Below are 24716 nucleotides of genomic sequence, written 5' to 3' on the forward strand. Positions count from 1 at the left end.
CAGGCGGGGCTGGGGGTTGAGAAGGGTGACGGGGGGGGGGGGGGAGGGGAGCGCTGAGCCCCCGCCGGGGGGCCGCACCTGTGCGCTGACGTGCCGACGGCGGCACAGCCCAGCCTGGGGACCGCGAGCGTCCCTGAGCCACAAGCCAGCTGTGAGAATGAGTCGGGTGGGAACTATTTCCCCGAGTAGGAATCAGCCGTTCCCATCGGCTCGGGACCCGGCGCTGTTCTGAGACTTCACTGAATTAAGGCTCCGCTCCCGACCACCCTGAGGAAGCAGTGTCCTTACCCCACCGCACGGGCGAGGAGACCCAGGCACCGAGGGGTGGAGTCAGCTGCCCAGAGTGCCAAGGAGGCCCCCGCCAGGACTCCAGTCCCCTGACATGACACGGACATGGGGAACAGCAAAGACAGCCAACGTGGGGCATCCAGAACCCGCCTCCCTGAGCGCCTGCCTCTGCCAGGCTCGGGGTCACGGGGCCTGGCTGTGAGCCGAGGACAGGTGCACAGGGCACGAGGGGCCTGGAGGGGCCTGGAGCGGCAGGGAGGGCTCGGAGGGTGGACAGTGCATGAGCTGAATGTGGACGGCAGTCAGTCAGAAACTAGGCAAGTCGGGGGAGGAGGGTGACTCAGGTCACCAGGAGTAGAGGGAACCTTCCAGAACACTCTCGGCAGGGGAAGGACATGCTCAGATGGGCTGCAGACGGCAGGGCGACAGGAGCCCGGGAAGCCAGCAGGTGCCACCGCCACGGTCTTGCAGAGGAGGGTCAAGGTCAAGGACACAGACTCCAGGGAGGGAGTTGCCTGGGCTCCAACCCCGGCTGCCTGCTGTCCTGTTCGTCCTGGGCGCGTTAGCTGCTGCTTCTGGGGTCTGGCCTCAGCATATTCGTCTGAGACGCGGGGAGAGCAACGCCCGCTACCTCCGGGGTGTGGCCAGCTACGTCAGCGGGTCAGCGGTGTTGGGCCTGGACGGCGGGGAGGCCAGCTTCTGTCAGGTGCCCGGGGACCGTGGTGGCGGGCGGGGTGCGGTGACACCCGTGTTACGGACACGAGACCATTCAGCTCGTCGGCTTCGCCGTGGGTCCGCTGGGGAAGCCGTACGTTTCGGGAAGCGCGCACCTCCCCCCTGCTGACGACTCCCTAGGATGAGCGGTCCCTGTGCGTCCCTGGCGTGTCGGGGTCTCCTGTCTCAGGCCCGATCCTGGATGAGTCTGGGGTTCTTCATTCCTCGTCAGTCCAGATCGGGGTCACTTCGGTGGCGCTTGCGGCCTGGTCATTCTCTCTGTTGTTCGCTGCGTCACTCCCCTCCTCACACCCACCCTCTCCAGCTCCTCGTGGCCACCGGTCTCGGGCCCATCTCGTCCTCCAGCACAAGCACCGGGTCGCTCCGACACCGCTTAGTGCACGCTCCCCGGCTGATGATGCGTCCTGACAGCCGTTCGCTTTGAATTCTTTTCTTTTTTTTTTTTAATTTTTTTTTTTTTAACATTTATTTATTTTTGAGACAGAGAGAGACAGAGCATGAACGGGGGAGGGGCAGAGAGAGAGGGAGACACAGAATCTGAGACAGGCTCCAGGCTCTGAGCTGTCAGCACAGAGCCCGACGCGGGGCTCGAACCCACGAACCGTGAGATCGTGACCTGAGCCGAAGTCGGACGCTTAACCGACTGAGCCACCCAGGCGCCCCTTCTAATGAAATCTCATCGACGGACATTCGGAAGGTAGAAGCAAGGACCGGCCTTGGGTGGGGGTGAGCGGCACAAGACGGCTCTCGCGCAGACGCCAGCTCACCCCTGGGACGGGGGGAGGTTCAGAGCTCGCGGGGAGGCTCTGGGCTGCCGCGCTCAGCCTTGCGGCCCAGTGCCGGGGATTCAAACCATGGGCTGGCTGAGCGTGAGCAATCCAGCAAGAGTCACGAGGGTGAGGAGAGAGACTCAGGGAGACAGGTCCCTGGGGACCCTCCCAGGCCATGCCGCCCTCCACTCCCCCCAGGCCGGAAGCCGCACGGTTACGGAGCGTGTGAACGCACCCGTCTGACCCGCGGAGGTCTACAGCGGCAAGACCCACACCCCCTTCCGGAGACTTGCTACAGAGAGAGAGAAACATCCCGCTGATAGTTTCGTTGATTGCACGTTGAAAAGATACCACTGAGAACACACCAAGTTAAAATACGTTATTCAGATGGATTTTGTCCCTTCTCGAATTTTGACGTGGCCACCAGAGTGTTCACGGCTGCGTGCTCCGGCCAGGACCCCGTCACGCAACGCTGCCGGCAGGCTCCACCCGCAGGACCAGACTTGCCTTTGAACAAGGCCCGGGGCCCCCTCAAGTGTGGGGGCCCCAACCCAGGCCTGGGGCAGGCTTCTTGCCGAATCCCCCCAGGCCAAGTGGGCGGCGGGACACGGACGCCACCTTCCTCAAGCTCCCTGGGTTCGGCAAGCTGCCCGGATGGGTGGTGGTCCCCACAGCCTCAGGCCGGGGCAGGGGCAGCCTGGATGCACGCCGGCCCCTTCTAACCCGGTGAGTGACCGAGCCACAGGCCGCCCGGCTAGATCTGAGCTCCAGGGGGCAGGGCTGGTCTGCGTCGGACGGACGCCTCTTCAGGGCCCGGAGCAGCGCCTGGTAATGGAGGTGCTGGCGCAATCCTCACTCATCGAGCGGCGGGCCGGCCCGGGGCTCCTCCTCCCTGGGCGTCTGCGTGACGGGGCAGGACGTGTCGGGAGGGCTCGGGCATCCACCTGAGCTGGGAGCCCGCTCGGAGAGCCCTGCCACACTCAGACGGGGACACGGACGGACACACACACACACACGCACAGATGTGCGCGTGGGGCAGACGAGCTCTTCCAGGGGGCCCTGGACCGGGGCGGCCCGGGCAAGCGCTGGATGAGGCCCACCAGGGCTCAGGAGGGCCCTCCCCTCCCTGCGAACCACCACCCCAGCCCCACCACCGCTGCCCTTGCCCCTCGGGGCACAGCGGGGATGGGGCATGGTCTCCTCCCCAGGGCCCCATCCGCTGGGGCTGACGGGGAGGTGCGGGCTTGCAAGAGGCGGGCTGCGGGGCTTGGAGGAAGACCCCCGCGAAGCACGGCGCCCAGCTCCGGTCCCCATCCGAGGGGTCCCCTGGGACCCACGGCACCCGAGGACTCGTTCCACCCCCCAAACGCCAGGCAGAGCTGCCCCACTCTCCCCACAACAGGGCGGGCCACACTTCTGGCCCTGGGGCCACATTCCGCTGGAGCCCAAGCCTCTCTCTACCCCAGGCCACGCAGGGGCCCGTGCAGGTGTGTCCTTTGGCCAACGAGTGATTCGTAACAGTAGAATGAGCTGCCAGTTCACGATCTCCAAACCCACAGAAAGACCCAGATTACCAGCTGCCAGACACGTCCAAGGTGTGGCCACACAGGACCCTCATTTCCTCAGGGCGACGAGGGCGCCAACAGCCCCCCGCCCCAGGACACAGCCCACGTGGTACAGCCCCTCCCCCCCAGCACGTGGTCGTCTCCCCAGAGTGCACTCCCCTCGGGGACCCGTCACTTTGAACCCAAAGCCGGCTGCGGCCACGGTGTGGGGTGGGGTCCCTTAGGGCCTTGCGGGGGCCCCTCTGGGTTCTCATGGGACAAGAGCTGCTTCCTCAGCACGTCCTCAGGCAAGGAAGAGCAGGGGTCCGAGGGCGCCGTGGGTCACCCATGGCGGCGTCGCTCCAGAGGGGAAGAAGTGGGCCCAGCCTAGGGGGGCTGCGGTCGCCTACCCTCTCCTGTGGACCAGCACCGTTTCCCCCACATAGGCACTCAAGTGCCAGGGCCAACACTCCCAGAGCGGAAAGGCCTAGAAGGTGGCGGCGGCACGGTTCACACCTGCCTGACCCCACCCACGAGCCTGCACAGAACCAACAGGGAAGATTCCAGCACTGCGGCCCTCAGGTCAGCAGGGCTCCGGGGCGGGGCGAGGGAGGGGCGGTACAGTCCACGACAAGCCTCCGAGGCCCCTTCTGCAGCCCCCAGAGAGAGACTCCTTCTAGAGCAGGGACTCCCGAGGAACACGAAATGGTGTGAGGGCCGGGCCGGCCACGGAGGCCTGGACGGCAATTAAGGCGAGCGCGGCTCCCCCCGCCCCCCAAACACACATCACACAGCATGGCGAGCCGTGTCCAGGCCCTGCACCCCTCCCCGGGCAGCCCCTCCCCGGGCTGCTCTCCTGGTGCTCAGCAGGTGTGCAGTAAAGGGAGGCAAGTCCAGATGTGCAGAAAACCACTTGTGGGAATAAGTCAGTTCACGTATGACACACACTCACTGATGCTGTTATAAAAATAATGGCACGGCACTTTTTATTTTCTTTAATCAGAAAAATAAGCCCCGCGTTTCTGGGAGGGAGACCCGGGTGAGGACCAGATGCCTGAGGGCCCTGCTCTGGGCGGACCCCACACCCAGCCAGCCAGGACCCCAAAGGGCAAGAGGGGTGGGGTGGGGCGCCTCCGGGGCCTTCGCAAACAGGATCAGCACGCGAGTGGCCGTCGCAGCCCCGTGAGACTGGGCGCACAGAAGGCTGGCGGGAGCACAGCCGGGCCACCCTCAGGGGGCTGATGCTCTCCAGAGAGGGCTGCGGTCCCCTCTCCCAGAGACCCTCAAATCCCGGAGAGTCAGAGCTGAGCCCTCGCCTCACGCCCAGGACTCCGGGAGCACCAGTGTGGGACTGCCCCGAGCCAGGGGTCTGGGGTGAGGAACGGGCGACCCCTGAGCACAGGTGTGGGGTGGGCGGAGGGCAGGCAAAGCCCTGTAGTGTGAGGTCTGTCCCAAGAGGGAAGACCCTGGGGGGCTGGCAGCTGACGGCTGCACAGGCTGAGTGGGAGGCCGGGAGGAGGCGCTCCGAGAACAGCCCGGGGCCCTCCTGGTCCAGAGCTGGGGGGATGGGACACTCTGCCTCTGCTTCAGTGCTTGGCCTCCTTCAGTGGAGGCGGGGTGGGGGGGGGGGCCCTCCTTGTCACCACCAGTTCCTAAGTGGCCACAGACAGCCTGAGCGCCCTTGCGTCCGTCCCCTCCCTGCATTCACAGAACCCGGGAGGTGGACACACATCCCCACCCTGGGCTAGAGGGGAGGCGAGTGGGACCTGTGGCCAGGCCCCAGCGGAGCCCGCTTCCGGCCTAGGGGTGGGGGATGCGCGCTGGCTGGCTGGGTTGGGGCCCAAGGAGCGCCAGGCCTGCAGCTGGCAAGCCCCACGGCACGTATGCACACACACCACGTACATGCACGCACACGCTGCACACAAACACTTGAGGGGCAGCACACACCTGGGGCGGGTGTGCACAAAGATCCGACACAAGGACACGTGGGCACTTCGGAGGCACAGAGGCACCGAGACCCCCTGCGAGAAGCCTGAGCCCTCGGGGGCAGCCGTGTTCGCTCTCTTAGGGGCGTGTACATCACAGGGTATCGGGAACGATGGGGGCGGGTGTGGCGGGGGGGGGAGCGGGGGGGAAGATGCTGGGGGTCCTCTCCCCTCCTCCTGGTGCAGGTGGGCCTCAGCCCGGTGGCGGCTCTGCAGGGGGCTGCCTCTGCTGAAACCTCAGTTTGCAACCACGAACGGCCCGGCCTGTCTGGCGAAGGCCTCTGGCCAGTCTTGGCGACACAGGTGCCCAGCACAGCCACACCCAGGGTGGTACAGAAACCGGGCATCAGGCTCCAGGGCTCACGGATGGGGCCTGGCGGGCCACCGCAGGGGTGGAGGACCGAGTCCGTCGTGACCTCAGGGGCCTGCAGGGCCGGCCCGCTGCCAGGAGTGAGAGCTGGGGCTGATGGGCCCGCACCAGGTCCAGCAGGGAGCGCCGCGGCTGGCTCAGGGGCCCCAGGAGGGGCCGGCGGGGCGGAGCAGGCCGGCCCAGGAGTGACGGGCGCTCAGGGATGGGGAGTAAAGGCTGGGGTTTGCAGGGCTGGCCGGGGCCCAGAAGTGACTGCAGGGGCTGGCACGGCTGCTTTGGGCCCAGGAGTGGCCGCTTTCGTCGGCAGGGCTGTTCTGGGCCCAGGAGTGGCCGCTTGGGCGGACGAGGCTGTTCTGGGCCCATGAGTGGCCGCTTTTGTTGGCACGGCTGTCCGGGGCCCAGCAGCGAAGGTTTCGGGGGGCCAGGGTGCTCTGGGGCCTCAACTAACTGCTGGGGCTGACTGAGGCCCAGCAGTGACCCCTGGGGGTGGCTGGGCTGGCCCAGGAGGGACCTCCGGGGCTGGCACGGGGCTAAGAGCACCCGCCGGGGGCAGCAGCACTGGCCCGCAAGTGAGGCAGCGGGCCGGCGGCGTGGACGCAGCAGGAGGAGTGACTGTAGGGGCCGGCCCCGCTGTCCTGAGGACGCCCGGCTGGGCTGGCCGCGGAGACAGGGAGCCACCCATGACCGCAGGGGCCGGCAGCGGTGCCAGAGGGCCAGGAGGGACCGCAGCGGCCGGCAGAGGTGGCACGGGGCCAGCAGGGACCGCAGGGGCCGGCAGAGGTGGCACGGGGCCAGCAGGGACCGCAGGGGCCGGCAGCGTTGCCTGGGGCCTAGGAGCCCCCAGCGCGGCCGGCAGGGCTGAGCCAGGAGTGACCGCTGGGGCCGGCAGTGCTCATCTGGGGCTGGAAGCAGCCGCTGGGGCCGGCAGGGCTGACCCGGGCCCAGAAGTGACCGCCGGGGCCGGCAGGGCTGTCTTGGGCCCAGAAGTGACCGCTGGGGCCAGCTGCGCTGACCCGGGACTGGCGGCTGGGGCCGGCAGGGCTGCCCGGGGTCCGGGAGAGCCCGACGGGGCTGGCAGCGCTGACACGGGGCTGGGGGTGACCCCTGGGGCTGGCTGGGCTGGAGCTGCCGCTGGAGCTGGGCCGGGCCGTTCTGGTCCCAGTGGCTGGCTGGGAGCGGCCCCCCTTCTGGGGAGCACACCTGCTGGAAGAAAGAGCACGTGTCCACCCGGGCAGGCGTGCCTGCACACCCCCCGACCAGCCCGGGGCCCGGAGACATGCTGCCCCTGACCAGCAGCCCAATCCCCAAGGGAGCTGAAGGGGAGTGTGGAACAGCGAGAAGAACCCCTCTCTGAAAAGAAGGCGCGAACCAGCGAGTCCCCGAGGAGGAGAGCAGCTGCAGGACCGAGCCGGCACCCGGGACACAGCCCCTTGGTCCCAGGCTCCCCGTCCCATCCCGGCTGGGCTCTGGGGACAGCGAGGACGGCCCCTCCCGCCACGGGGGGAGGCCCCTGGGCAGGGAGGGGCTGCGGAGGGGCTGCTCCCCGCACCTGGACCCCTGACCGCGAAGTCACGTGCCCCCCCCGCCCCCCACAGGTACGCTGCGCTCCACAGACGTCCAGCAGGCGGAGAGCACCCAGCACTGAACCTGGCCCCCCGCGCATTACAGACACGCCGGACACCCCGTGGTCGGCGGAGCCTGACAGACGCGATGGGGAAACGGGGCCGGCCTAGCAGCGGGTGCGCCCTCCTGCCCCGAGAGCACGCTCCCCCACCCCCAGTGCCTGCGCTCCCGGCCCGGCCTCTCCGGCTGGGACCCACCGGGGGCGGGTCTTCCGTCTGCTCGGGCCCCGGGCTCACGGTGAGCAGCTGCCTGGGGCCCCAGTCCACGTGTGCCCTGCACCCCCTGCCCAACAACGATGGAGCACGTTGCCAGGCGGGCCCGGATGCCGACGGTGGTGTCCAGGTGCTGGTGTGGCCCCGAGGGCACGGAGACCGCGGTTCTGAGTGGGGGCGGGGCCCGGGGCTCACCTGCTTGGTGGGCTGCAGGGGGACCTTCTTCTTCCCCCGGTCGCAGGCAGGCTCCAGGTCCTGCTCAGGGCTGCCCATCTCCAGGGGCCGCCCGTTCTCGCTTGGTTCTGCAGACGGGCAGTTTTCTGACTCACGGGGCTTCTTGGCAAGGCGACGCTCCCATTTCTCCTTCCGCTCGTGTGGCTTCAGGGCCATGTCCTTCTGCGAGTGAAGAAGGACAAGGCCGGTTAATTGGCAGTGTCATCCCTCCAGTGACACCGTGTCAGGCCATGCCGTGCTGAGGGCGGGCCCCGGGTGTGTGACCACACCCGCCTGAAGGCGCCAGGCCCCCCTGCTGGGATCACAGCTCAGGAGGAGGGGCGGACGGGGCGGGGAAAACTTGGGTGGGCCTGTCAGGACAGGTGGGGGGCAGGGGGAGCTGCAACAAAGCTGCATAAGGGAGCAGGCTTCCCAAGGGGCACCACCTGGTCACGGGGGGCCCTGATCCTTGGCCCAGAACTGGGCGGGTGCCGGGACCAATGGCTGCACCGGCCCTGGTGAGGCACAGCCCCCGCCTAGGGTGCCCTGGGTTCCGGAACTGCAGGCCGTGGCCACAGCACATGACGACCGGCCCCTGGGGCAACCCGGGGATCTACCTGCCCGCCCAGCTGCACGCAGCCTGGCACCCTGATATCACGGAGGCCCGTCTTAGGAAATCAGTCCCAGACTCGGCCGGGTGTGCAGACCTCCGGGGACCCCAGGCCCCTCCCTAGAACGGGGACTTGTGCCCATCTCGTTCGTAGCTGCGCCTGGTGCCCAAGGCAGGGCCCGGCACGCAGCGGGTATTTACTGAGCATGTGCCGTGCAGATGCCAACAACAGCAGCTGGCTCTCTCTCGTGCCCCCCGCGGGGCCCCGCACCACCGTGCACTGCTCCTGCTCTGCAGAGGTGGTCCCGCACCCAGCACACCTGCAGTCCGGCCAGTGAGCCCAGAGCCCAGGAGGGCCTGGCATTGCTCGGTGGTGGGCAGGTAGAGTGTCACCCGCCACCCTCCCGCTTGGGTCCGTGGGGTGGGGTGGGAGGCACCGTCCCCACTGGGCTGCCGAAGAAGAGGGAGGGAACCGCAGAAAGGGACCCGGAGGGTTCTGAAAGCATTCACCCCAGGGGGAGGGGAAGAGGGCCCGGATGAAAGTGATGCCCATGGCGGAGAGGCTCCCCCACGTCCCAGGTGACACCCTCACGTCCCCACAGGAAATGCTTCCCGAGGCCTCTGCTCTCGGGTGGGCACCCGGCCACCGCGAGGCCTCAGAGGCCTCAGCCCACCCGGGCAGGTGGCAGCAAGAACCAAATTCCCAGTCTGTTGCGGTGCCCTGGCCTGGCGACGGAGACAGGGACACGCTGGTCCTCGTCCGGCGAGGTCCTCCGACCCAGCGCCAGCGGCCCCACCAGGCTGGCCGGACTAGAACCGTCTGTCCGGGCACGGAAGCTCCCGTGACTGTCCCGCCCCATGTGACTCCACAGCCTGGGCCGGGAGCAACCACGCACATGTGGGGGCGGCAGACCCCCCTCACGTAGGGTGGGACACCCCACGCCCCCAGGACTCTCCTGAGGGGCCCGAAATCACAGTCACACGGACGGAGGACAGCCCCTCAAAGCCTCTCACGTCTGAACTGACGCTAAAGGCCGAGCGTGCACCCTCCTGCGCCCCTCCCCGCTCCCTAGGGCCAAGGGGCAACGGGAAGGGAGAGGGAGACCAAGCTGGCACCCGTCCTGGGACACCTCTCGGTCAGGGACTGTCCCTCGCTGAAGCTCTGCCCTAAGTCTGATGCCCACCTTCACCCAGGCTATAGGGCTCTGCCCAGAGCTCCGCGGGCTTGTGCCACAGCAGCGAGTGGACCCTCACTTCCCGGACGGGACAGACCCTTTCCCACGCCCGCCCTCTGGAATCTCAGACCCCAGGGACACCGCGGGTCGCTGGCGTGTCTATAGCCTGTCTTGGAGTCCTGGGCACAAGTCCTCGTGCCCCTCTGAAGCTCTTGGCGCCCCTGCTTATCTCAGCACACAGGGGCCCCACACCCTGACATGGCGGCCCTGCTCACACCGAGACCTCCGCGCTCCCTCCCTACCCGTGGGTATCAGGCGGACTCTGGACTCCGTGGCCCCCCCCCCCCCCACATCTGCATACACAAAGCCGGTGCTCAGCACTGACTATGCCAGTCCAGGCACCAGTGACCAGCTCAGAAGGGAGTTGGCCCAAAGGGACAGGAGGGCAACCCAAGCAGGGGAGCTGAAGGGAAGGGCCCACTTGAGAGCTGCTTAGGGAGAACCCGCGGGAGCCGCCCAGAGAGGAGCAGCCAGTGCAAAGGCCCTGAGGTGGCAAGGAGCTCCATGCTCCCTCTCTCGTGCCTGCCTCCCTGGCTCATACAGCCACAGGCGTCCCTGGGGAAGAAAACCGAGGCAGTCGCTCCAGGGACGGGAAGGTCTCGGTAAAGACCGCAGCCCGCTCTCCACGTGCAAGGCTCTGAATAGTCATGGGCTCCTGGTGCCCCCACAACACACGAGTGCCGTGCCTCCTTCCAGATAGTCTCGCTCCAACTCGTAGCTTTCAGCCTCCTGCCCCGGGTCGCCGTTGCTGCTAACAGGCCGTTCCCTCCCACACAGGCCCTAGAGAACAGCAAGGCCCCGACCGGATGCTGCCAGTCAACTGCAGGGCGCCAGAGCCTCAGAACCTCACCGCCCCTGCCTCGGACACCCTGCCCGGCCCCAGCCTCCCATCGCGGGACAGAGGGTGGGCCCAGCAGGCTGTGTCAGAGCCCACAGTGCTGTAGGGGCGTATCGGCCAGGGCTTTCCGGAGAAACCGAGCGGCAGGGCACGTGTATGTGGGGAGCCTCGCTAGGGGGAGCCGGCCACACAACTGTGGGGGCCCGGATGCCCCGAGGTCTGGTGTGGATTCCCTCCCCGGGGCCGGAGAAAACCCCTGTCCCGGCTCGAGGCAGCAGGAAAAGCCGGGCCTTTCTGTTCTGTTCAGGCCCTCGGTCGATCAGATGGGACGCACACACACGGGGCAGGGTTCACAGATGTACGTGCTAGCCTCGTCCAGAGACACCCTCACCGAACGTCCGGGCCCCTGGGGGACGCCGACCGTGTCAGGGCAGGTGCGGACACAACCCCAAGTGTGTGTGGACACGACGAGGAGGGCGGGAGTCGGAGGCATCCCACCACGCACGCACACGCACAATGCTCACACAGGTACACACTCGCACAGCCCGGGGGAGTCTCCGAGCAGGACGCGGGGAGGGGGGGGGGGGTGGGGGGGTGTCTCTGCCAGGCCCGCCCTGTGCCGTAGCCCCACTGGATGGGCTCCGGGGCCCCACCCGGCTCTCCATGCCCGGGTGTGCGCACACCGCGCGCCCGCCATGGGCCACCCACACCTCCGTACCGCCGCAGAGAGCAGCCAGTCCCCCCCCCACCCCCCCCACCCCAGATTCCTGGGGGCCGCCTCCTCCTGCGAGAAGTGGGCATCCTGCCACTGCGTGACTCCACACGGCCACACGGCGCGCTCCTGAGTCACGGTGAGGTGAGTCCCCCGCAGCCGCTTGTTCTGACGGAAGGAGCAGGAACGGCTTCTAGGACCTTCCCACCAGGTAAGCCCACAGACACGGTTTCTGGCCCGGGGGCCAGCCTCTGAAGCCCCCCCCCACCCCATTGGAGCCCTGGGCGGAGAACAGGCCGGCCGCGGGGCACGCCATCGGCACGAGCAGAGCCCGGCACGCGGAACCCCGGCACGCGGAACCCGTGGGAACGGCCTGCCCCTCGGGGACACTGGGCTGGGCTGGGATCCGTCTTTCTAAGGAGCACTTGTCATCAAAACAGACACAGCAGGATAGATGGACGGAAGGGCAGACGCGCTGCAGAGCACGTGTGGTGAACCGTCAACCGCAGAGCGGGGCCGTGGGCTCCACGAAGGCCTCCGTCTAGGCCCTGCCTCCGCCCCTCTGTGGGTTCCGGAATGGCCTCGGGGCAACTCCAGGCCACCTCTCCAGACACACCCAGTCACCACATCTTTCACGAGCCATTCAACGCCTCACACCTTCTGTAAACCCGCTATGACACTGCTTGTGTCTTCTGAACAACAAACCGGGAAACTAAACTGTCACAACCCTTGAAGTATCAGTGACGGGGCCTCCCCCCCGCCTGGACTTGGTCCAGCTCCATCCCGCCCACAGCCAGACACCCTCGCTTTCCTGGGCTGGAGGCCACGGGCCAGTGGGGGCAGGTGAGGCCCTCGGGCAGGAGCTCCCGTGTCTGGAAGAGCACGGGAGCCGGGAAGGCGCCTGGCCGGGGCCCCGCAGAGGGCGAGCCGGCAGGCGGCGGGCCCCGGCGACACCACAGGCTCCCTCCTGGCTCCAGCAGGCAAGAGGCCTGGTGCCGCACCGGGATCCAGAGGCGGCCGCCCCCCCACGCAGCCACTGCCCTGAGAGTGGCCCCAGGCATCTCTGAGCTGTGCGTCCTGGGGGCTCCCAGCCACAGGACTCAATAGACCCTGCCTCGGGGCACTGCTGCGACGTCTGGCTGGCCCTTTCCTGGCACCGCAAGGCCGGGGCTGGCCCTCCCTCGCTATGCTGACCCCGACCCCGCGCGAGGCTGGGCCAGTTCTGGAGGCTCGCCCAAGCCCAGGTGCACGCTGCCAGAGTTCTGCGCCCTCTGAGCCTGCTCTGGCGGTAGTGCTGCCCCCGGTCCCAATCGCGGGGCCCCCCTCATCACCCGACTGGGGCAGCTGTGCCCAGACTGTGCCGACCGCCCCGGGCGGGGCCTAGCCGTCACAGCGACGACGGCCCCACCAAGGGCCAGGGCACGTCCGCAAGCAGAGAGACCCTCTGGAGAGATCCGCAGGGAGGGAGGCCAAGGCGAGCAGCGGGCTGGCGTCTGAGCCACGGGACACACGGTGCGCTGCGCGGGGACCCACGCCACGCACCCGGAGGAGCGGAGCGCGCGCCCTGCCGAGGCCGCAGCGATGGTTTGGGGCGAGCCGGGACCACCTCCAGCGGTCGGGGTCAGGGCCGGGTCATGTGTTCACGGGCTGCCTTCCGCCCACGGACCCGTCTGTGAGCCGCACGGACAGAAGGGCAGACGAGGCCAAGCACGGCGGTCCCCCACCCTCGAGGCCTGGGGCAACGGCCCCACGGCGACGCTCCCAGCGCCCCCAGCAGCAGCGAGGCCCCTGGTCCCCCCCGGGCCACGAGGGGGTAGGGGTGCTCGGCGGCGTGAGACCAGTGATTAGATTTTCGTGTAGCAATTTTATGGGACTGTTTTTAGCTCCCCTAACCGTTCTCACTATGCAGTACCAGTAAGATCTCTGGCTGCACTTCGGTAAACCGACCGCGCACAGACACGAGTCATTATAGCCGGCAAACACAGACCCAGAGTCTCTCTCACCGAGGGCTGAGGCTGCCAGTTCCTACGTGGGCCGGGCCCCCCCAGCTCCCAGACCCAGCAGGCAAAGGCATGGTGCCGCAGCCAGGTGGGCGCCCCCTCCGCTCCCGGAGCTGCGCTGGGGCCTCTCCCCCCGCACCTGGGTCTGAGCCCCCAGGGTCACAGAGAACCCACCCTTCATTGCCAAGCACGGGCACCCCCTCGGCGGAGTGGAAGGCCTGGCCCACCTGGGACTCCCCCTCCCCGGCCCACCTCCCCACCTCCCCGCCCTGCCTGGCCGAGGCTGCTGGTCTCCCAGAACCTCGGGGACTCAGGGCCTCCAGCAGACCTTGCTGGCTCTCAGTTCTGTCAGCAGCTCTTCGTTGTTCCAAAAGCTCAGGCCGAATTCCACCCACTGCTCACCTGGCAGGCCGTCATCCCTAACCTGGAAGCCCTTCGGCACACATGCGCCCCAGGGCCTTGGCACAGCTGTTCCCTCCACCCTGGCATCTATGTGGCTCACTCTCCTTCACCTGTTAAGTTCTGAATCAAACTTCTCCACCCGCCCGCAAGTAAAACCCACGCCCTGCCTGCTTTCCGCGCCATGAGTCCCTCTCTCTGGCCCCAGGACACAGACCACAGTACAGGTGTCTCCTTCCGTGTGGTCAAGAGAGCGCATGGTTCCGTGCAGGGTCTCTACCCAAGAAGGACCACCTTCCTCCCCCACCTCAGCTACCAAGGAGGCAGCTTGTCTACTGCCCACCAGCAACTGCCCCCGCCCCGCGCCCCCCCCCCCCCCCGCCCCGAGTTGACCAACCATCCCTGTTGTCTGGGACCGAGAGGGTTCCCTGGATGTGGGACTCACAGTGCTAAAACCGGGGAGGTCCCAAAGAAACGGGAGGCCCCGTGAACCAGAACAGCAGCACCCTCCTATTACAGACCACCTTCAGCAGAGTCACGAAAAAACTGGAAGACAGGTGGGGGTGACAGCGTCCCTCTGCCGGGCCCACCTTCCCGCCCCGGGCCCCCCGCGTCCAGGTGCAGCAAGGCCTGGGGCACCGCTGACACCCGCCGCTGACCACCGTCCAGACTCAAAGGCCGACGGAGATGGCCTGGAAGTCCCTGCGGGCAGCGGCCTCCACCCTGGCATGGGGACCTCGGGCTCTGATGCTGGGACGGCACTCCTCCCTGACCCGTCCCCTCCTCGGTGCACACCCACACCAGACGGACGGCGCTCCCTGCCTGAGAGGCCCCTCAACCCCCCGGTGCCGTGGCTACTCGAGCGTAACCCTGCCCTCGAGGACCGTCCCCTAAAGGCCTCACAGACACCTCGGCTGCTCCAGAACCTTCCAGAGCCTGCCTCGTGAGCCTTGGTCCCTGTGGGCCAGTCGCCTGCTAGCTCACAGCACTCCTCCTCGGCACCCCTGCTTCCAGGCGCCGCTCACAGGGTGTCCTACACGCTGGGACACCCGGCGAGGCAGAGAGCCGGGAGCTGGGAGGCGGGCCAGCAGGGGCAGGACAGCTGCCCGCAGAACCACTGCAGCCTGCCCTGCGCTCTAGCGGGGACCCCCCACCTCAGGCTCTGTGAAAACACTCCATCCTTCCCATGTCTGTGCAGCGCCCATCAGCCATCACACACTGCGTGGTTGCCGGGGCAGAGGAGACCCACCCCGTGGCCAGGGACAAGTGGAACAGATGCTGACGGCGACAGGCACTCTGATCAAGGCATGGAGGTGGAGGAGGGCGGCGGGCACAGAGCCCGGAGCAAAGAGGGACCCGGATAAGGGACAGGCAGACCCCGCTCCGGGCCACCCGCCCAGGTCTGCACCTGAACACCACAGACGCACCCTCCCACGTCCCCGCACGCACACCCCGCTGCAACCCCACTCTGTGACCCTGTGCCGACCCCCCAGGCCGCCATCTAACCCACATTCGACGGATTTTTGTGTTCACAACCGCTGTCCCGGCAACTGGGTTTGGAGGTCAGTCTCCGGCCAAGTTCCTCCCCAGCCCTCCGCACACAGACAGCACGCGGTGCACCAGCCCACAACTGCCGGAGCCGGCCCCAGGCTCTCCGCCCTGCGAGCCCCCCTCAGTCTCTGGGACCTGCTCAGCTGTCACACACGGTGGGGGCTGCCCAGGGAGGCCAAAGCCAGGGCCACTGTTGCTGAAGTGTCTCCTGCCTCTGTTTTGTCCTGTGGTGGGGGACAAAGAGAACAGACCTCAGGGGCAGCTCAGAGAAGGGCTCCGGAGAGGGGACAGGGAGGGGCTCAGGACCATATGGCAAAAACTTTTAGCTCATCACCCCCACTTTCCAGATGAGGAAAACAAGGCCCAGAGCAGGCAGGGGGCTACCTAGGGGCCACATGGCGAGAAAGAGAACTGAATTTAAACCGGGCATCTGGACTGGGCTCACTCAGTGGGTGGGGGACAGGGAAGGAGTCAGAGGAAGCATCCTGAACTTGCTCCTGGGAGATGGGCCGGAGCATAGCATGTGCAAAGGCCCTGAGGCGGAAGTGTGTGGGGCCCCAGGTGAGGGGGTGGGCAGGGCCGAGCCTCACGGAGAATGTGGGTTCATTCCATGGATGACAGACAGGGGCCTGCCCTTAGAGGATCTGGGACAGGCAGAGAGATGACCTCAGGAGGCAGGGGCCCCCGGCTTTATCCAGGAGACGATCTACATGAATTCCTGACAAATCCCCACTGTGCTACAGATGGAACCAGGTGCTGAGGGGGAGGCATGCAGCGTGTGGAACAGCACTGGCTGAGGGCTAGCCAGAGGCCTGTCAGGGTCTGACAACCAGTACGTGGGTTTGGGGCAAGGGGCCAGAGGGGACAGCTGCAAAGGGTAAGGTCAGAGAGCTGATGGGTCATGGCAGATCCCGAGGGTCCCTGTGGGGGCTCTAGGTCTGAGGGGTGGGAGCCCTAGGGCCACATGAACAGCCTTCCCCAAGGCTGGAGAGTGTTTGCGGGGGGCGGGGGGCGCACGGCAGGCGCTGGCCACTCAAGGCAGCATGGCACCCGGCGTGGCCATGCAACCCGTGGCCTCCAACCCCAGCCCCCCTGAGGTGCACACACTCGTGCCCCATGCCCGGTTTCAACCCCATGCCGGCTGCAGACTGACTCCCCTTGCCTCAGCGTCCTTGTCTATACAGCGGCGACAGCACGGCTCCCGCTGGAGGAGCTGCAGGGAGGTGAAATGAGCGAACGCCTCATCTGGTGCAGAGGAGACACGGTCACCGTCCTCCTGACCCTCGTGACTTTCAGCACGGCTGCACCTCGGGCTGGGCTCTGGCCTCCTGCTCCTCCCTGGCAACGGGGTACAGGCGGCAGCCTTCCTGCAGGGCCACCCCCGTGCCCACACAATGGCTGCCCTGCCTCTACGACCACCTGCTGACACCCCGCTCTCACCAGAGTGCCCGCCTTCGTCCAGGGCCCACGGGCACCTGCAGCTCGGTCAGAGTGCATGCGGCTCCGGCCAGCCGCGTGGAGTCCAGGGAGCGGCCCGCCCCGAACAGCTGCTCCGAGAAAACAGCAGAGCCGGGGCCCCTGCAGGGCCTCACTCGGCTGGAGTCTACGCTGGGCCGCCGGGAGGGTGTGGGGAGGGACGTGGATGTGCCCCCCTGGCCTTTCTGCAGGGGGGTCCTTCTCCCCACGCACACACCACTCATGTGCTGGGCTGGACAGCAGGGTCCTGGTACACAGTCCTGGGGGGCTGAACAAGGCCGGGAACTCGCTGGTCAGTTTCCTTTCTTTAGCTGCTCGGGTGAACCAGGGCACCAGAACAGGCTCCACGTGGAACCAGATGCCACACCTGCCCAGAGTCCCCGGAGCACTCATTCCATGTGGGTTTCAGATTCCGGATCCCAAGGGAGAAAGTGCCTCGGGTGCCCTTGGGGCCCCAGCCCGGCCGCCCCATCAACCTTCTCTAGGCATCCCAAACTGGTTGTGACTACGTCAGGGCACCCTGGTCAGGTCTGTGCCCGACCCAGCTACTCTTCCACCAGGGGCTATAAACACAAGCCTGGTGCCTCAGTTTCCCCCTCAGTTTCCCTAAATGGCCGACCATGGCCCCCGCCTCTGGGAGCTCCGTGAAGGGCATGCGAACCACAGCGGTCAAGGCCGGGATGATGGTGGCTCCCGTGTACGCCCTGCCCAGTCACTGTGCAGCTGCTGCCTCTCGGGCTGCCCCGAGAACATGCCAATGCCCAAGCCCACGGTGGGAGCAGTTTCCGGACTCTGGTGTCCTTCCTCCAGAAAGCAGCCACTGCCCTCCCGAACAGAATGCAGGGGGACAGGGCCTGAGGTCTCACACCTGCCAGCTCACAGGCAGCCCTTCTCAGGAGCTCCTGTGCCATGCCAGCCTGCTCCGGGGGTTGGGGGTGGAGTGCCCTGCTGACCCTGTTTCCGGCAAGCTGGTCCCACAGAGCCCTTACCCATCACCTGCTTCCCCATCCCAAAGGGAGCTGACACGGGTCTTGAACCAGCCACCAGCAAATGAGGCTGGAAAGCTGGGACCCCAAGTGTTCTTTCCAGGTGTGGGAGGAGTTGATGATTCTCATGCCACTCTGTTCCAGGGCACAAGGAAAGATGCAGCGGGCACGAGACCACATGGCAAGGCACTCAGGGACAGCCTGCTGTCACTGGGTCCAGAGAAGGAAGACAATCATCACACAGGAGGGTGAGTACAGCACACGGATCACTTCTGGTGTGAGCGCAGACCCCTCCCAGGCGGGACACAGCAGCCACACAGAGTCCAGGGGAAGCAGGAGCCCCGCCGGAAAGGACGGGACCCCCACGCGGTGCCGTGGAGGTGCTGACAGACGCCACAGGGCAGGAAGGGAGGTAGCAGGGATGGCTGCCTCAGTGGCCAACGGGAAACCTAGACGCTCTGCCGGGAAACTCTCAGAACCGAGAAGGAAATTCTACAAAGTGCCCGGGTACAAACACTGAAGCAGCCAATCAGAAAGCAGAACAACCCAGGCCCGAGGCAGGACAAGTCAGCAAATGCACAGACCCTCCGCAGGAAGAGACCCGTACCACGGTCAAGGACAACGGCCTCCCACGTATCAAAATGAACAGAGCACCGCCACAGCCCCGCCCCAGGTCTAGGAGCTTCTCTCGGGAAACAAGCACACAGGAGGTTCTGGGTGGGGGACACCTGAGTCTGCAGGGCGGGGCGGGGAACAGACGGTAAGCCGGGAGGGGCTGGGGCGGCCTGGACACAGGAGTTGAAGACTCCCTGCCAGGGAAGGGGGTATGTGATCGGACAGTGAGTCACCCTGACAATTGGGGAAAGAATCTTCTGGGCAGGGGACAGAGCAGACAACAAAGGCCAGAAGTGTGCCAATGTGTGTGTCTGAGGATTCTCGGGGGGGGGGGGGGGGTGTCAGGAGTGAGGGGCTGGCTGGGGTGGGGTGTGGAGGGGCCCCAGTAGGGGCAAGGTTACTGAATTAGAAGTTTGGAGCAGAGAAGCTGATGGGCCCAAGAGGCCAGGGGGGCGGTGGGGACAGGGGCCAGCTCTGTGAGCTCATGAGCATCTGCTGCCCGCTGGGGCGGGGGTGGGGGTGACCATCTTGCAGCAGGCCCAGGACAATAGAGGGAGGGGGTGAGGCCCTGTCCTGGAGCTCCAGGACGGGGTTTCCCTACGTGTAGGCCTGTCCTCTGCTCTGTCCACGCCACAGAGCTGCTGCCCCAGACGGGGTCTGCGGCACACAGACATTCACAGGGATTTACACACGTGCCCAGGCCAAGGACACACCACAGACGTGTGTATCCACATGTGCGCGCGCACACACACGAATATACCTCGGACGTGGACACGCTACACACACGCACCTGCCGTGGACCTGAAACTCTGTCTGGAAGCTCAGAGCGAGGGCAGAGGGAAAGTGGGCTGTGGCCTGCCGCAGGGGTGCCCCCACGGCCCGTGCTGCCCCTCCCGGCCAAGCCCACTGGCCGGAAGGGGAGGCTCCACCTCCCGGTGTAGCGCGGCTTCTTCCGGGCACTCGAGGGCAGCTGCCTCTGCCGCCGTCGGTCCCGTGCGGGGCCACGGTGTGGGCAGGACAGGCAAACTGAGGCCCAAGACCCTCACCTGTGCACAGGGGTGGCAGGGACAGCAAGCTGGCCGCCAGATACACAGGGCCACCACGTATCAGGAGGACCACGGCCACCTCCACCGCGCCATGCCACCGCGCCATTCACCCTATGGCCTCACCGCCCACGACAGGCGTGCGGCGAGGAGTGGACCCCTCCCAGCCTGTGCGTAGTCAAAGGCTCTGCAGACCGTCGATGCCCACGGAGCTCAGACGGGGCGGCCCTTCCCCAGAGGTCAGGCAGCGGACCCAGGGCGGCGTGGGCACCTACTGCCACTCCTGCAGCCCGGAAAGGCCATCCCTTTAGAAGTCACGCAGACCACTGCCCTCTCTGCTCGAGCTCAGATTCATCCCAAAGAACGTCTAGAAGACGCAACACAAGTTTCGGTCGAGACTCAGGAGGTGTCTGTGGTCTGGTGCTATGCTGGGCAGATCCCAGATGAGAGCTCGGCCACCCTGGGCTTTAGTCTCCGCATCTACGGAGGGCTGTGTGAGGACAGCGCCCTCGGCCGTCCTCGTCACCACCGCTCCCGTGACACACCTTCCCACAACAGGGCGCTGACCCACAGGACAGGAGAGCCCAGTCCACGCTCCCACCCCACACCCAGCACACTGCTGCTGTCCAGGCAAGGCAGCGGGTGTCCACGCGGGCAGAGCAGGCCACGCCACGGCTCTACTTCCACCCAGCTGGGGGGGGGGGGGAGGGGGAGGGGTCCCCACCTTGGCGGGAGCAGCCCCTCCCCAACAGCAGTGGCCCTCAGGAGGACGGGGGAGCGACCCAATGCTGGCCCAAGCAGGTCCCAGGCTTGGGGCTGTGCCTGTGTCCCATGACTGCAGGCAAAATGCTCCCCCTCTCTGGGCCTCGGTTTCCCCATCTGGAGAGTAGGAGGCAGCCTGGAGGAGGTGCTCTGGCTGGTGGGCATGGACACTCCTCTCGGCACCAACTCGCCTTTGTCCCCCTTATTGGAGGGATGGGCCGGGTGCGGCACACGGCCCCCTAGATCAAGGCCCCCACCTGCGGGACCAACAGCGTGGGCTTTTGCACATGGACAGCGGGGCCACATCCTGATCCCCCGCACTCCTGGCCCTTAGCAACCAGACCTAGCATGACTGTGTGCCCCTCGCCCCGGGGGACACTGAACCCAGCTTGCAGAGAGATCACTACCACGGAGCCCCCTGCACGTGGCCTAGGGGAGTTCTGGCACACCGCACACCCCTCCCACGGGGCCACCGCCCATCAGGACTGAGGCAGCCTCCCCCGCCTGCCTCGAAGCCAGTGGCCCCAGCATCCCAAGGCTGGGAGAACTTGGTTATTTCTGGCAGAAATGCACACACACCCCTGGACAGCACTGGGAGCCGGGCAACCAGGCCAGGACCACCTGCCCACACAGCCATTCACGTGCTGATTTGCCACAGGGAGGCCGGGGCAGGGTTTCTCAGCACAGCTCTGTGTACGGCTGGTTGGGTTACCTAGACAAGGCGCAGTGATCGGTGGAGGAAACAGAATTAGAGAAAGGAAGTCACCTGTTAACCACAGCTAGAACTTTGGGTGTTTTCCTTTTCATCTTTACTCTCGGGTACGTACCTCTTAGACACACACGCAGGAGTGGTGAATAACCCTCTCTCTCTAGCAAAAAGGGAGAGACGTAAGAGTACACATCTGTGTGTGTACATCTACACAACACGCTCTGGAAAGGCCAGGAGCTGGTGAGAAAAGTTACTGCGGACGTCTGGGCCGGGGCTGAGAATTTTCTCAGGACAACCCCTTTTCGCTGATACCGACCTTTGAACCAGGGGCAAGTGTCTTGCTGTCTGAAATCAAATTAACAAAGAATTACACAGGTGCCGAACCAGAAGGGTGGTTTCCGCCGGGTGCCAGCGGTACACGGCTTTCTCAAGAGCTGGGCACCGACAGGGTGTGGAGGGAAGGGCCGGCGCACAGGGACCCCGAGGAAGGTGCTGGCAGGCGCACGGCAGGTCTGCAAAGTGAATCTCCCAGGGGACCTAGGGGCTGGTACCACCTGACCTGTGGCCCAAGGGTTGCCTTTTGCATTAGGGCTGGAAGACCCAGGCAGAGCATTTCAATTCTGCCCTGGCCTGTGTGTCCTCCAAGGGCCTTCCCATCACCTCTGGAAACAGAGATGTCACAGGAACCAGGATGGCAGGAAACATCTATCTGTCCCCAATGTTCCCGGCTGGTGAGAGCAAAGACAGCTTCTGTCCCGCTACCAAACCACAAGACCCCTGTTCCACCACCACCTGCTTCCTGCTCCCACCCTGTTAAACGGAGAATCAGAAAGTTGACGAAAGACGAGGGCTCAGGAGGGCACACCCTGGCCTCGGACGCCGAGCTCCGGCCATCCAGCCCCGGACTCCTGTGGGGACAACACCACGAGCCAGACGGGACCTGGGAGCCCTCTCCTCAGCCAACAACACTACTGCCCCACGCGTGTGGCCACGGCATCTCACAGAAGTGGCTTACGATCCTCAGCCACACGGGGCAAGGACTTGTACTCCCTTAGGGGCAGACACGGGTGCGTACGGGGCGGGGGTGCTGGAAGGGTGGGGCCAGGGGCTTGCCTGGGGCTTGCGGGGGCAGGGTAGGCCGCACCCTCGGGACAAAGGAAAGGAGGACTCCTGGACATTGGCACTCTCCAAATGTCCTGGGCAGGTCTACCCGACATTTGGCCGTTCGTGCCCCGGGGTTGGCAGCTTGACACTCACGGCACAGGGCCTCAGTGTCCCCAGCTGTACCACGGAGTTCGGGGACAGACTCAGCACGGTGTCCGCTCGGATACGTGTTCGCTGTGTGCTAGTCACTCGATGCCCTTATGAGTTATCTGAATTCTGGGGAAAACCATTACGCTTTAGCAAGAAAAGAGCCCGAACAACAGAGCCCAGCTAGAAGTTGTGACTTGTGCAGAAGCCCCGTACTTTCCAAGGCAGGCGGATCCCTCCCGGGCTCAGCAGGGCAGAGAAAGGGGCCTGCTGACGTGGCTGTATGAACGCCAAGCCGAAAGCAGGCTCCGGCCCTCTGTGACCTGACCGGGACTGGTCCGAGCCCCCAAACCCACAGCTGCACTTCCAGTGTTCCTGATGCCAGAGGGGCAGTTACAGCCAAGGCCGCCGCGGGCAGCGCGTGCAACTGGCGGGCTTATGTCAGCGGGCGCAACGGGGCCCCTGGCGCAGCCTTCCTGAACAGCGGGGTCTGCTCTCGCTCCTTCACTCCGCAACACGCACAGGGCAGGGGAACTCACGAACGACACACAAGACACACGTGCTGCCTGCTCCCTCCCAGCCTACAAGTTCTGGTGGGGAGAGAGCCAACACGGAGAGCGAGTAAATCACCAGATGGCTTCAGACAGAGAGTGGCCACTGAAGGAAGGAAAGTGGGAGATCGACAGGGCAGAGGTGGGGAAGGAGGGACGCCCCTTCAGAAGGTCGGTGGGGGGGGGGGGGGTGTCTCTCTAGGTGACATCTATGCTGAGACACGAAGGCTCCTGAAGACCTCGGCAGAGGGGACAGCAGGAACGGGGGCCCCGAGGCAGCAGAACCTCACAGGGGCTAACAAGCTGGTTCGAGAGGACGTCGGGTGGGAGAGGCCAACCGGATGGTTGCGGAGCCTTGGGGACCAGTTAGGGTTTTGCTTGTTCCCCACCTGGCGGGGCAGGTACACGTGCAGAAGGTGGCTGGCGTGAGCACTCTCAGAAACCACAGGACACAACTTGGCCACCCCTTCTCAGTTCGGAGCTGTGGCATGTGCCACCCCCCCAAAAAGCGTCTTAGCTGGGGACCCCTGGATCCGGGAATGATGTCAGGCCCCCTAGGGATGCAGGGGTGGGGGTGGGGGGGTCTGCGTGGTGGGTGTAAATGCCCCGCCTCTGTGCATCCGCCTGCCCAGACAGAAAGCAGCAAACCTGTCCCTGGGCCACCTCTCCTTGGCGGCCAGCGTCTGACACTCAGACTGTCCACAGACCTGGAGGACCTTAGGGACAGGGTGCGCTGCAGGGGCCTGCAAGGTAGGCCTGTCCCCTCTCCCAAAGCTCAGCCTCTGACTGGGGATCCCAGGCCACTGGCCCCGAGGCCCAGGAAAAGGAAGGGGGCTGTGAACTGAGCCATCTCTGGGACCCCAAACGCAGCAGATGCCGGCCTTCCCAAATAAGAGCTGCATGGGGCCCCTGCAGGGTGTGGGGCTGGCCAGCACGCCTACATCGCTCTAGGAGACAGGGGCTCCCCACTCGCCCCAGTCGCCAGATCTCTGACAGTCAGCATTCCTGTCCTTCTCCACTCACCTGGGTCCATGCAAGAAGGGCAGTATTTGCTGAGCAAATAACCCGGAGGATAACTCGGCCATACAAGCAGTATTTTTTGCCACCCTATTTACCAGCCGGTGAAGACACAACCGGGAGGGAGGTCTTAGATACTACCCCTCCCCCTCCGTCTAAACAAAAACCTCCAGGAGGACGAAAGGAACAGGAAGAATCTCAAAGTATCCATTCCACGACTGCCTTCACCACCGCCAGCAGCGCTCCCCTCCCCGGCACGTCCTGGGCCGGATGAAGTGAGATTTTGTTAAAAGAAACAGCTGAAAACAGGCGAGTGTGCAACCAGACGGCCTTCGGTTTGGACAGTGTAATTTAGACACTCTTCTCGCTCGCAGCTCCAGACACGAACACCCGCTGCATCCACCGCAGGCGGCCGGGCCCTCCCGGAGCCACCTGCGAGGCGCGCGGGCCCCGGGCGGCCCCGCGGGGTGGGTGTGCCGCCGCCCCAGGCGCGCCCCGCCCGCCGCCCCACCTACCTCCAAGGCCTCCAGCGTGCTGAAGCTGGCGATGGCGAAGCCGTCGATGACCTCCTCCTCCTGCGAGCTGGACTCGCGGCGGCGGCGGCGCGGGGGGCGCACGGCGGCGGCGCGGGGCGGGGGCGCGCGGGGCAGGCCCGCGTTCTCCTTGCCAGGCCCGGGCTCGGTCTCGTCGCCCGACGACGCGCTCTGGTCACGGGCGTCGCGGGCCGCCTCCCGGCGCCGGCCGCGGTCCCGCTGCGCGCGCGAGCGCCGGCTCTGGCGGACCTTGGCCTCCATGGTGCGCGGTGACCTTGCGGCCGCGCCGTCGGGCTCCCGCGCTCCCGCTGCCGCTGCCGCTGCGCTACGCGGCGCCGCCGGGCTCGGTGCGGGCCGCGCGGGCTCGGGCCCTGGGCGGCGGCGGGCGGCGGGCCGGGCCGGGCATGCCGCGCGGGGTTCCTCAGCCCCGGGCCCGGCGCGGCCTGGGAGCCCCGGCGCGGGCGGCCGCGCGCATCGGCGGGGCGGCCGGCGCTCAGCGGCCCTCGGCCGCGGCCCCGGGGGCGCGCCTCATGCGCGGCGGGCGGCGACGGCGGCGGGCGGAGCGCGGGCGGGGCGGGTCCCGAGCTGAGGCGCCGTGGCTCGTGAGGCTGAGGCGGCGGCGGCGGCGGCGGCGGCGGCGGCAGCGGCAGCGGCGGCGGAGCCTGGAGCAGATAACAACTGACGTACT

The 24716-nt window shown here is 66.3% G+C and overlaps 1 protein-coding gene across 10 annotated transcripts in view; it reads right to left on the minus strand.

Annotated features, from left to right (window-relative positions):
- Positions 1 to 24352, minus strand: part of FBRSL1 (fibrosin like 1) — a 78297-nt gene extending 53945 nt beyond the window's left edge. For 9 of the 10 annotated variants that reach the window (XR_006195388.1, XM_042911059.1, XM_042911061.1 and 6 more), the window contains exons 1-2: positions 24011 to 24352; positions 7723 to 7923 (exon numbers count right to left, since the gene is read on the minus strand). Coding sequence is in view for 9 of the 10 variants with exons in the window: in XM_042911059.1 (XP_042766993.1) it covers positions 7723 to 7923; positions 24011 to 24289 (480 nt within the window). In the remaining variant the exon portion in view is untranslated. Of the gene's footprint in view, positions 1 to 1624; positions 6893 to 7722; positions 7924 to 24010 lie in introns of those variants that run through there. The other variant, XM_042911066.1, reaches the window with a different exon arrangement.
- Between the last annotated feature and the right edge of the window lie 364 nt (positions 24353 to 24716).

The sequence above is a fragment of the Panthera leo genome, chromosome D3, assembly GCF_018350215.1.
Source record: "Panthera leo isolate Ple1 chromosome D3, P.leo_Ple1_pat1.1, whole genome shotgun sequence".
Lineage (NCBI taxonomy): Eukaryota > Metazoa > Chordata > Mammalia > Carnivora > Felidae > Panthera > Panthera leo.